This window comes from Balaenoptera ricei, chromosome 10, assembly GCF_028023285.1.
Source record: "Balaenoptera ricei isolate mBalRic1 chromosome 10, mBalRic1.hap2, whole genome shotgun sequence".
In the NCBI taxonomy this organism is placed as follows: domain Eukaryota; kingdom Metazoa; phylum Chordata; class Mammalia; order Artiodactyla; family Balaenopteridae; genus Balaenoptera; species Balaenoptera ricei.
The window spans coordinates 2,997,785-3,008,985 of NC_082648.1; the positions used below are offsets into that span (position 1 = coordinate 2,997,785).

General features: G+C 56.1%; 1 protein-coding gene across 1 annotated transcript; it reads left to right on the forward strand.

The window, feature by feature from the left end:
• The first annotated feature begins 1,894 nt into the window (after positions 1-1,894).
• On the forward strand, positions 1,895-10,948 carry FKBP4 (FKBP prolyl isomerase 4). Its single transcript, XM_059935105.1, has 11 exons — positions 1,895-1,970; positions 2,111-2,457; positions 4,289-4,433; positions 5,427-5,569; positions 6,401-6,521; positions 6,755-6,911; positions 7,512-7,602; positions 7,704-7,787; positions 8,005-8,190; positions 8,832-9,071; positions 10,196-10,948. The coding sequence occupies exons 2-11, from the start codon at positions 2,353-2,355 to the stop codon at positions 10,307-10,309; spliced, it is 1,386 nt and encodes a 461-aa protein (XP_059791088.1). The 5' UTR covers positions 1,895-1,970; positions 2,111-2,352; the 3' UTR covers positions 10,310-10,948.
• Positions 10,949-11,201: the final 253 nt, after the last annotated feature.

Consider the following 11,201-nt stretch of genomic DNA (forward strand, 5'->3'; position numbering starts at 1 on the left):
ACTATATAGCCGATTGTGTTAGTTGGGTACCTAGGCTAACTTTGTTGGACTTACGAACAAACTGGACTTACAAATGTGCTCTCAGAACGGAACTCGTTCGTATGTAGGGGGCTTACTGTACGTTGTTAAACATCTTTAATGGGAATACTAATTTAAGTGGGCTGGGAAAGGGATGAGGAAGAGGAGGGAAAGAACAAAACACCTGTGTACTTTCTACGTTGACTGTGCGTAAGTTTTACAATCTGAAAAATATAATGTAAATAACTAGAAAAAAATTCTAGAAACAATAAGGTCCTGCTCTAGGATCCAAGAACCCAGTGCCTACTGCCCCCTCCCCACCCCCTTCCATCTCCCAGCCCCTCAACCACTCATGGAATGAGCTCAGCACTCCCTCCCTGGAAACCTTTCCCTCTGGTCCTTCCCCTTTCCCCTCCACAGGGTTTTCCCCTCTTACAGACCTCTGTATTCTTAGCACTTTGTCCCTATCTCACCATACACTCATCGCATTAGAATAACGACCATTATTTACTAACCACCCGTTTGAAGGTGGGCACTGGGCTAGATACCTGACATACATTCCCTCTTTGTAACCATCACAACTACCCTCATTGACAGGTGTTACCATCCCCATAACCTGCCCCAAATCGGTTAGCATGTGGGGGAGCCAATTCCTTGCTTACTCTGAAGCATATGCTCTTTCTACTGTCAGCATGTGTTCGTGCAAGAGCAGGCACATCTTCAGTGCTCAATTAATATATGCTGACACACTGAAAGACATACGTACACTGTTTGCTTCCAACGAAGAAAAAGATGCAGAAAAGCATTACTCCAAAGGGAACTTTTTTCTATCCCAACTTGTTCTGCCAGATAATACCCAATGGCCCCAGCATCAAAAGAAACCGCACACACACAGAGAAATCAGCCAGACGCAGGTGCAGGAGCCAACAGCAACATAACTGCCAAGGCAGCAAGCCAGCACCTTACCCACCATCCCTGTCCCCTGGAGTTTTGGAAGGCCTTGGCACTGTTACTTCTCACCCTACTAAGGACAGTGTAGAAAAGAAATAGACAGCCTTTAGTGAGTCAACCCCCCATGTCCTCTGAGGGTATCCCCAGTCAGCCAGCGAGACTTAGTCAAGGGTAAATACATTTGCTGTAAATCACTGGAAGAAACGGTTTTATTTCTCCTGCATCCCTTTCCAGCCGAGTTCCAACAGAAAAGACTACGATGAATTTCCCAGTTACGTTATGGTATTGAAATTTCCTCTGCAGTAGCCCTTTTGGTTGCCTACCTAAACAGGACAGTTTGCGTAGCACACAGCACAGCGCCAAGCACACAGCGAGGGCTCCAAAAAAAGTTATTATTATTATTGGAATACAAATTCATGCAGCCGATAACTATTTGATACCACGCATCAGGAACTATGCCAAGCTGGGGTTAAGTGCTAAAGCAAAATCAAGACCCTCCCTACACGGATCTTTTTGTCAAAAGGCTATTGTTTGGGTAACTAGGCGCTGCGGTGCGTTGGCCCACCGCGCAGACGCTCTGCTTGCCACAGGAAGTCCAGAATCACCTGGAACCCAGTATTAAGAAAATATTTCTTCCCATGGGTTTTCAGTAAGGTGGAATGGCTTTCTTCGTAAGCTGAAACCGTTTTTAGGTTTTCAGTTTTATTATTGTCGGGGAAGGCCCCTTTACCACGCGGGCCATTTCCTGCAAACGGGCAGCTCGCAGCACTTCGCCGGGCCCCAGGCGCACGCCGGCCCCACTCCGGGGACACCCGGTCGCCTCCCCGGCCCTGCGCGCCCGGGTAACGCTCTCCGCTCGCTCTGCGTTCAGCACGCGCGCCCAGCCAAGCGGGGAGGCCGGCCGCCCGCGTCTCGGGCCGGGGAGACGCACGCGCGGCGCCCACATCCGGCGGCGCGGCGTCGGACGCTGCGGAGGATCGAGAAGGATCTGGAAGAATCCGGTTAGACCGGGGGGACGGGCGGGGGAGGCCGGGAGAGCGCGCGGCGGGGGGGAGGGCTGGCCCGGGAGTCCGAGGGTCCCAGCACCGGGGCGGGGCCAGGCGGCCGGCGGGAGGAAAGAACCAGAAACCACCTTTCGTAGGAGCGCCCCGAGCGCCAGAGCCCGAACCAGCCGCCGTCTCTAGAAAGTTCTCCCCCCACGTCTTTCGCGGCCGCCCGGCTCCTCCCAGCCCCTCCCTCTGCGGCGGTGGGACCAATCGCTCCCCCGGCCGCCCACGACCCACCTCCTGCGCCTGCCCGCGCCGGAGCAGAGGTGCGCGAGCCCCGGCCGGCCGCCCGCACAGCCGCGCACTGACCGGCGCCCGCTGCCCGAGGAACGGCACGATGACCGCCGAGGAGACGAAGGCTGCAGAGAGCGGAGCGCAGTCGGCGCCGCTGCCCCTCGAGGGGGTGGACATCAGCCCCAAGCAGGATGAGGGCGTGCTTAAGGTAAGGGGCGGGGGGCTCCCCGGGGCGGCGGGGGGCGCCAAGAGCCCGTCGCCGCCGCGCTCCAGCGGCCGGCCGGGGCTCGGGGCTCGGACGGCCGCCTCTGCAGCCTCCCGGCCGGCCGTTGACCGCGGCGTGCAGCCGTGGCCGGGCGCACCGCCTTGCTGGCCAGGCCGCCAGTTCGGGGCGGGAGGGCGGCCACACGCTCGGAAGGAGGAGGTCTGGGCTGAGGGCTCCCCAGTCCCCCAGCCTCGGTCCCCGGCCCCCAGGCCCGGGAGCGCAGCGCCTGCTCCGGCCGCGGCGTGCGCGGGGAGGGGCGCGCCGGGGGGACGGGCGCGTGAGCCGCGGGGGGCCGGGCGGCGTGCACCACCCCTCTCTGCGACCCGGGACCTCGCGGCCGGCTCCTTCCCTGCCGCCGCCGGGGAGCCCCCCCGGCCGCCTGCGCCTCGGGGGTGCGGAGCTCGCCGACCCTGGCAGTTAAACATTAGCCAGGACGCGAAGCGGGTCCCAGGAGTTATTTCCTGCCCTGCCGGCCTTTGTGCGACTTGGCGCGCGGACCCGGCGCCCTCCGCCTTCTCGTCACCCCCTTTCTAAAGGCTGGGACCCGGCTAGGTCACCCGCTCGGCCATGCTGTCCCCCTCCCCCCCGCCCCGGTGCATGCCGGGACCTGTAGTTCACCCCCCCTCCCCGGGCCTTCCTGAGCGCGGGGTGCGGGGCTGGGAGGAGGTGCTCTGCTTGGGAGCCCGAAACCGTGTTACCGCCCGAGGAGCCAGGGGAGGGGTCTGGGACCCAGGCAGCGGGGCGTCTTGACCCACGTCGGGACAGCGGGCCGCGGTTCGGAGCTGGTTCTGCGCTGTCCAGGATAGCGAAATCCTAGCTCGGATTCGTGCCCTGTTCTCACCCAGCGTCTCTCCTCCTGGCTTCCCACTGCTCAGCCCCACGTGCGCGTGTGCCCTGGGCGAGCTCGAGACCTCGGGGCGCTCTTAGCTGGTGCAGAACGCACCTGGCTGCTCTCCCAGTGGGCACGCGGCTTCCAGGGAGACTCATTTCCTCTTTGATTCTCCACTCCTTCCCCTTTCCTTTTCTATTGCTATTCAAGTCCACATCCATTCCATCGTGGAAGCTTTCCCTTAGAGGGTGACCACACACGTACCAGGGAGCCCACAGAGCCACCTTTTATAAATGGTAAAGAACAGAAGCAAGAGTCTTAGAAGTTCCTGGGAAATAGTCTAGCCCTGAAACCCAGGACTTCAGTAGCCTACCAGTCACGAATGCTCAAGTCCCAAGTCAGAGGTTAGGGGCCTGGTTGAGAGCCCGGGCTCACCTGTAACCTGGTGGTTGCTTTTACCTCTCCTGGACTGCTCCTGTTCTTTTCATTATTCATATTCCTCTTTTTTATCTAAACTAGATCCTGATCTGATGACAGATGTTTAGGAAGAATGAGGAAACGTAGCATAAATACTTTTTCCTTTGTTGCTGATAATTATTCAGTCTTTCACCAGTTTAGTCCTGTAACAACTCTGATAGGGATTATGATTACTACTTCACAAATAAGGTCTGGAGAGTGAAAGTGACTTGTACGAGAGCATACGGCAAAAACTTGAACTCAGGTGTTGTTTTGTCTCCAGTGTTTCACACCAAGTCACGTCGTAGTGGAAGACAGGGAGGTCAGTTGGTTCTAACCAAGCTCCACAGCAGAGTCATTTGATGACGGGTTCGTCGAGTTACTTAAAAGGAGGCAGAAGAGTCTGTTTACGTTCTGGTCAGAGGCGTGCGGGTAGTCATGGTGCCTCTGCGTCCATCCCCAGGTGCTCACCTTCTCCCCTTCCTCCAGGTCATCAAGCGAGAGGGCACAGGCACGGAGATGCCCATGATCGGGGACCGAGTCTCTGTCCACTACACGGGCTGGCTGCTTGATGGCACCAAGTTTGACTCCAGCCTGGACCGCAAGGACAGATTCTCCTTCGACCTGGGGAAAGGTGGGCATGGTTAGCGGGCTGGTGGGATCGGGGTGTGTGAGCTGTCACAAGCAGAAACAGTATTCTCAGGAGTTCAAAGACAAAGGGTTTGTTACAATCTTAATTTTTTCTTTTTTTTTTGTTTCCACTGTCCTGAAACTATGTTGATTTTTTTTTTTTTTAATTTTTATTTATTTATTTCCTTGGTTGCATCAGATCTTAGTTGTGGCAGGCGGGCTCCTTAGTTGCAGCTCGCCGGCTCCTTAGTTGTGGCATGTGAACTCTTAGTTGCGACATACATGTGGGATCTAGTTCGAGGACCAGGGATCGAACCCAGGCCCCCGGAATTGGGAGCGCCGAGTCTTAACCACTGCGCCACCAGGGAAGTCCTGGAACTGTATTGATTTTTATCTCTCATTCCCCTGATCACCTCTGAACGCCTGGCTTCCTCTTCAAGGATGGACTGCCTTGTTTTCTTGAACCGCTTTGTTCCAGAGTTGAGTGGTTTTTGTTTTTTTTTTTAAGTGGTCTGTAAGCAGGTTTTCTGCCTTCCTGGTCCCATTTCTAAAGAGTGTCCAGCTTCCCCTTGGGCATGGGACAGTAAGTCTCTGGGGCCACTGTTTGAACTCAGAGTCAGATCCCTGCCAAGGAGAACCTGTTTGTTTTCTTTTCTTTCTTTTTTTTTTTTTTTTCCCAATAAATTTATTTATTTATTTTTCGCTGTGTTGGTTTTTGTTGCTGCGCGCGGGCTTTCTCTAGTTGCGGCGAGCGGGGGCTACTCTTCGTTGTGGTGCGTGTCCTTCTCACTGCGGTGGCTTCTCCTGTTGCAAAGCACAGGCTTCAGTAGTTGTGGCACGTGGGCTCAGTAGTTGTGGTACACGGGCTTAGTTGCTCCGCGGCATGTGGGATCTTCCCGGACCAGGGCTCGAACCCGTGTCCCCTGCATTGGCAGGCGGATTCTTAACCACTACGCCACCAGGGAAGTCCCGATCTGTTTGTTTTCTGTACCTACAGGGGAGGTCATCAAGGCTTGGGATATTGCTGTAGCGACCATGAAGGTGGGGGAAGTGTGCCACATCACCTGCAAGCCAGAATATGCCTATGGTTCGGCGGGCAGCCCTCCCAAGATCCCTCCCAACGCCACGCTTGTGTTCGAGGTGAGTGGCCACAGCGAGCAAGGCAAAGAGCCAGCCTTGTCTCAGCCCAGGGCCTGGCTGCCCTCCAGCGCTTCCTGCCTCTCAGAGACAATGTAGCCAAGGCTGAGGGCCTGCCCTCGGGGGAAGGGGAGGAATGGAGAGAGCGGCTAGCTCTGCCATGCGAGTAACCTGCTGCTGCCAGAAAGTGGTCAGTGATGAGGGTTCAGGTGGGAAGAGGTAGGCACGCACCCCTTTTCAGGCTCGAAGCAGCAGGGTGAGGGCTGGAGGCTTGTTTATCTCTGGAGCGGTGCCCACAGGAGATGGGTCCTAACTGAAAGGGATCAGGAGGTCATAATCTGCATAGAGTGGTGACTGACAGCAGAGAATATTGGCGCTCCGGAGATAAGAGGAGGGGAGAGATGCCTGCTGCGTGGGCCGGGGGCGGGGAGGAAAACCTTTGCTGAGGAGCTGGAACTTGACAGCGTTCACACTTGAAGGTGGTTGAGCCCTACCAAGCGGATGCCGGGGGAATGTTGGGAAGGCGGGTGAGAGGTGTTGGGTTGCTCCTGACGCCCGTCGGGCTGAGCTTGTCAAGTAGCTGGGTTGGGACTGTCTGGAGAGCACACCGTACGAGAGTGGTGAGTGCACAGAGCGATCTCCTGAGCTGAAGTGAACCCTGCGGCCTGCCCGCGTCTGCCACAGCTGAGCCAGGGCAGCTCCCAAGAACCTGGCAAAACTGCCACTTGGGCCACTCCTGCTGTCGCTGCCCTCGCCGTCAGACCCGCTCTGGCATTTACCAGGGACCCCTCCGAGCGAGAGCGGAGCTGTGACCCCTCACACCTTGTCCCACAGGTGGAGTTGTTTGAGTTCAAGGGAGAGGACCTGACGGACGAAGAAGACGGCGGAATCATCAGGAGAATCCGGGCTCGGGGGGAAGGCCACGCCAAGCCCAACGATGGCGCCCTCGTGGAGGGTGAGGTGGGGCAGTGCGGGGTTTCGGTCAGGTTCTGGTGCGCACGCCCTGAGTGGCTTCTCTGTGAAGTGGGGGGCTGAACCACATCCTCCTCACACTCCTCCACGTCTGAGAACGCCGAAGGGCGTTTGGGGAGCAGGAGGTGACGAGGCAATGGGGGCGGCTGCGGCAGCATCCTTCCTCGGTCTCCTGCCTGCTTACGCCCCTGGTACGTCACCTGTCTTTCACGCCAGTTGCGCTGGAAGGGTACTACAAGGACCAGATCTTTGACCGCCGGGAGCTCCGCTTTGAGGTCGGCGAGGGGGAGAGCATGGATCTGCCTTGTGGGCTGGAGAAAGCCATTCAGCGCATGGAAAAAGGAGAACATTCCATCGTGTATCTCAAGCCCAGGTGAGGTACACTTTGGCCCAGGTGCGGCAGGCTGTACAACAGGTGGGTGCACCAAGGTCAGATCTACTCGTCCACAGTGAGTCGTGTAACCGGCCTTTTGTACGCCTCCCCTGTTTACAGTCACTGTGCTCTGGGCACCCTGCACGCACACCATCACGATCTCCTTGAATCCAAACCTGACGTTTTCAGTCATGCTGCTACAGCTTCTCTTTTCTAGTGACATGAAGATTTTCATCTTCTGTTCATTCAGTCATTAACTGTATTTATTGAAACACACCTACCGTGTGCCGGACACAGTGCTGAAAATCCTTAGTTATTCGGAGATACTGTTGCCACCTTCTAGTGACTCATTGCTCTGTGGGGTACCATTTAAATTAGTAATCGTGCCCGTGTGTAATGTGAGTTATTAGAAAGATTTGCAACATGTTAAGTAAGAGCCCAAGGAATTGTGTGAAGAGGTCAGGGAAGATTTTGCCAAGCAGGAAACATCTGAACCAAGACTGAAGCGATGAGGAGGTACTTTGCAGGAAACAGGAAGCCCTTTCAGTGTGGAGCAGGTTAAGTGCTGCTGAGATGACCTAGCGTTTTCCTGCCCCACAGCTATGCTTTTGGCAGTGTTGGGAAGGAAAAGTTCCAGATCCCACCAAATGCTGAGCTGAAGTATGAAGTACAGCTCAAGAGTTTTGAGAAGGTGAGTTTGTTCAAGGTCTTCCCTACCCTGAAGTCAGGTCCCACCCTGGACGTGACTCCCTGGGGCGCTGGCAACTTTGTGTCTCCCTTGGGGTACGGCAGGCCAAGGAGTCCTGGGAGATGAGTTCAGAGGAGAAGCTGGAGCAGAGCACTATAGTGAAGGAGCGGGGCACCATGTACTTCAAGGTGAGCCTGCAGCGTGGTCCTGAGGACGCTCTCGAGGAGTGGACATGCTGGCACCTGCAGCTGTCACCAGGTGGATCCGAGCTGCCTGGTCAAGCCGGCGGTAGGGGTTGGGCGGGGCAGGACTTGCTCACGCCTGTGGGTCACCGGTGTCTACAGGGTACGACAGCTTGGGGCCACCAACGCTGTGCCGGGTGCCTGAGCCTCCCTCCCATTCCAGGAAGGCAAGTACAAGCAAGCTCTGCTGCAGTACAAGAAGACCGTGTCCTGGCTGGAATTCGAGTCGAGTTTCTCTAATGAGGACGCACAGAAGGCGCAGGCCCTTCGGCTGGCCTCCCACCTCAACCTGGCCATGTGTCATCTGAAGCTGCAAGCCTTCTCGGCTGCCATTGAAAACTGTAATAAGGTGAGAGAGCGAGGGCAGTGTTCACGGGCAGGCTTGGGCGAGCTGCCGGCGTGTCTGGAACTTGCCCGCAGTGACTAGGGCAGAGGTAGCAGGATGGAGCCGTGGGGCTCTCAGGTGCAGGGCCCAGAGGCAGGGCGGTGGGAAGCGAGTGGCTTGGCCTTAGTGGTCGGAGGCAGTGGCACAGCGGCGGGCAGAAACACTGGATGGAAGGACCGGCTCCGTGTTCTCTCCTCCCCGGCTCTTTGCCTCTCCCTCCTACGCACCCACTTTAGTCTAAAGAGATGGACTTCCCTGCTGGTCCAGTGGTTAAGACTGTGCTTCCACTGCAGGGGGCACAGGTTCCATCCCTGATCGGGGAACTAACATCCCACAAGCCACATGGCACGGCCAAAAAAAAAAAAAAAAAAAGAGCATGGAAATGTCACAGGTTCTTCTCTTTCATCTAAAGACCTGTCTTCCCTGTCTGCCTCTTGGACTAAATGAGGTGCCTTCCTAGACCTTGGTCCTTTCCGTGTGGTGCCCAAGGCTCGTTCTTCCTGGGGTGGGGCCTCATCCTGCTGAGGGCTGCCTCGGGAACCCAGTGCTGGCCAGAGAAGCTGCAGGATCTGAGGTCTTGCTGCTGTGTGCTCCCTGTGTCTCAGGCCCTGGAACTGGACAGCAGCAACGAGAAGGGCCTTTTCCGCCGGGGAGAGGCCCACCTGGCGGTGAACGACTTTGACTTGGCACGGGCTGATTTCCAGAAGCTCCTGCAGCTCTACCCCAGCAACAAAGCCGCCAAGGCCCAGCTGGCCGTCTGCCAGCAGCGGATCCGCAAGCAGCTCGAACGGGAGAAGAAGCTCTACGCCAACATGTTTGAGAGGCTGGCTGGGGAGGAGAGCAAGGTGAGGGTGGGGCCGGGGAGCGGTTAGGGTGGACGACGGGGACAGAGGCATCCCTTCGTCCCCGTCCCCAGCCCAGCCCAGCTGGGGCGGGCCCTCTGTGCCTGTCTGTGCCGACCCTGGAAGCCTGGAGCAGCAGCCCGGGTTTCCCCGTCCGGCCCCCTGTGTCAGGAGTTGGCTGCTCTGATGGTCTCCCCAGCCTACATTCTCTGTGCCTGTTTAAAACTCAGGTTTTAGAAACTGAGGTTTAAATAGGTAATGCATGAACGTGGTTAAATTCAGACTGCACAGAACGTGTAGTGGAAAGGCTCCCTCCCCCACCCAGTGTGCTGGCGGGACAGACAGTGATCCCTGGCGACAGGCGGTGGGCTCTGCCTACTACTTTGTGCATCAGGCTTTCTTCACGTCATACCTAGAAGCTTATTTTACATCAACGTGTGAAAGAGCTTTCACGTTCGTTCTTAGGCTCACGTAGTCTTCCACTGTGTGGATGTGTCATATCTTACTTACCCAGGTCCCGATTTCTTAGTCTCCCAGTGTTCTAAACCTGCACTAATAGAAATATAATGCAAATTATATTTGGAATTTTAAATTTTCTAATAGCTGTGTTATAAACAAAAAGTAAAATAGGTGAAATTAATTTTAATATTTAATTCACCCAAGGTATCTAAATATTGCAACATGTAATTTTTTAAATTGCATTTCTAATTTTTTCAGATTAAGCCTTCAAAATCCAATGTGTATTTTATACTTAAATTGTTTTGAACTAGCTGTATTTAAAGTGTTCAGTAGGCACATGTGGTAGTAGCTGCCATGGACAAGTAGAGTTTTATACAGTGTTGCAATAAAGTGAATTCATAATTTTGTACATGAGCAGGTGTATCTTCAGGTCGCACATCGAAAGGGCATTGCTGTGTCCCTATAATTCTGTTAGCAGTTAGTTTTTTTTTTTTTTTTTTAACTTGGCCGTGAGTATTTCTGGGTACAGACGACACCTAGTGTGCGTGTGCTAGGTGATCACTTGGGTGCGGGCAGGTGAGAGTGGGGATGTGGGTAAGAGTCACCTTTATCGTCAGGGGGCAAACGAGAACTGGAATTCACCCCCTTCCCCCTCTCCCTTCTCGCAGGCCAAGGCCACGGTCGCTGCGGGAGAGCAGCCCGCTGACGCGGAGATGAAGGAGATGAAGGACGAGCAGAACAACGTGGCAGGGGCCCAGCCTCAGGTGGAGGCGGAAGCCTAGCCCCGCCCAGCCCTGCCCCCGGCTGCCTGCCCCCGCCTCCCTGCCCTACTCCACCCTGTTAGTTTTGTAAAAACTGAAGAACTTTGAGTGAATTAGACCTTTATTTTTCTATCGGGTTCGATGGTGGCTTTGAGGGAAGGGGGAAAGGAGCAGGCTGGGGGATGGAGGTCGGGGGGTCATTTTAGGTGGTGTCACCCCCCTTCCTTCCCCCAGTCCACGTGAACGAATGTCCCTCCACACGCACACTCACGAGAACGTTATTTATTTTGCTTCCTCTGTCTTCTCTGTCCGTCTTTCAGGTGGTAGAAGGGGGCGCGCGGTAGGGATGTGAGGTCTGACGAGGCCGGGTGGAGGGGGGACCCCTGGACAGCCCCTCCCCTCCCGGTTCCTCCTCACGGACGTGGGTGCTAGGGGCATGGGAAGCACTGCTGTGCCCGGTACCTCTCTCTCCTTTCCTCGCCCCAGGTGGTGTGGCTGCTACTGCCTTCTGGTGTCATGGTGACCACCCCTGTGCCCCCTCCCGTCAGTGTCCCTTCTCAGCCAGGCGTGTCCCACCCCCTCAGCCTCTTCCCTGCACTTGCTGAAGGTACAGGCTCGCCTCAAGTTCTGTGCTTGAGCAATAAAGTGGAAACAATAAAACCTGGGTGTTGGGCAGCCCTTTGTGTTTGGCCTCGGAGGGTGAGGGTGGGCGTGGGCGGCTACACCAGGGGGCAAAACTAAGGGAGTCGCCCACCCCATCCCCAGCCTGCCTGGGGCAGCAGCTGACACCGTTAGCAGTAGTGGAGCAGGGCCTCCTGCGCACCACATGCGCTGTATTGGGGCCTGCGCTCAAAGCCTGCCAGTGGGTCTCCCACACTCCTCCCCCCGGCAGCCTGGCAGGTTTTTAGTAGCT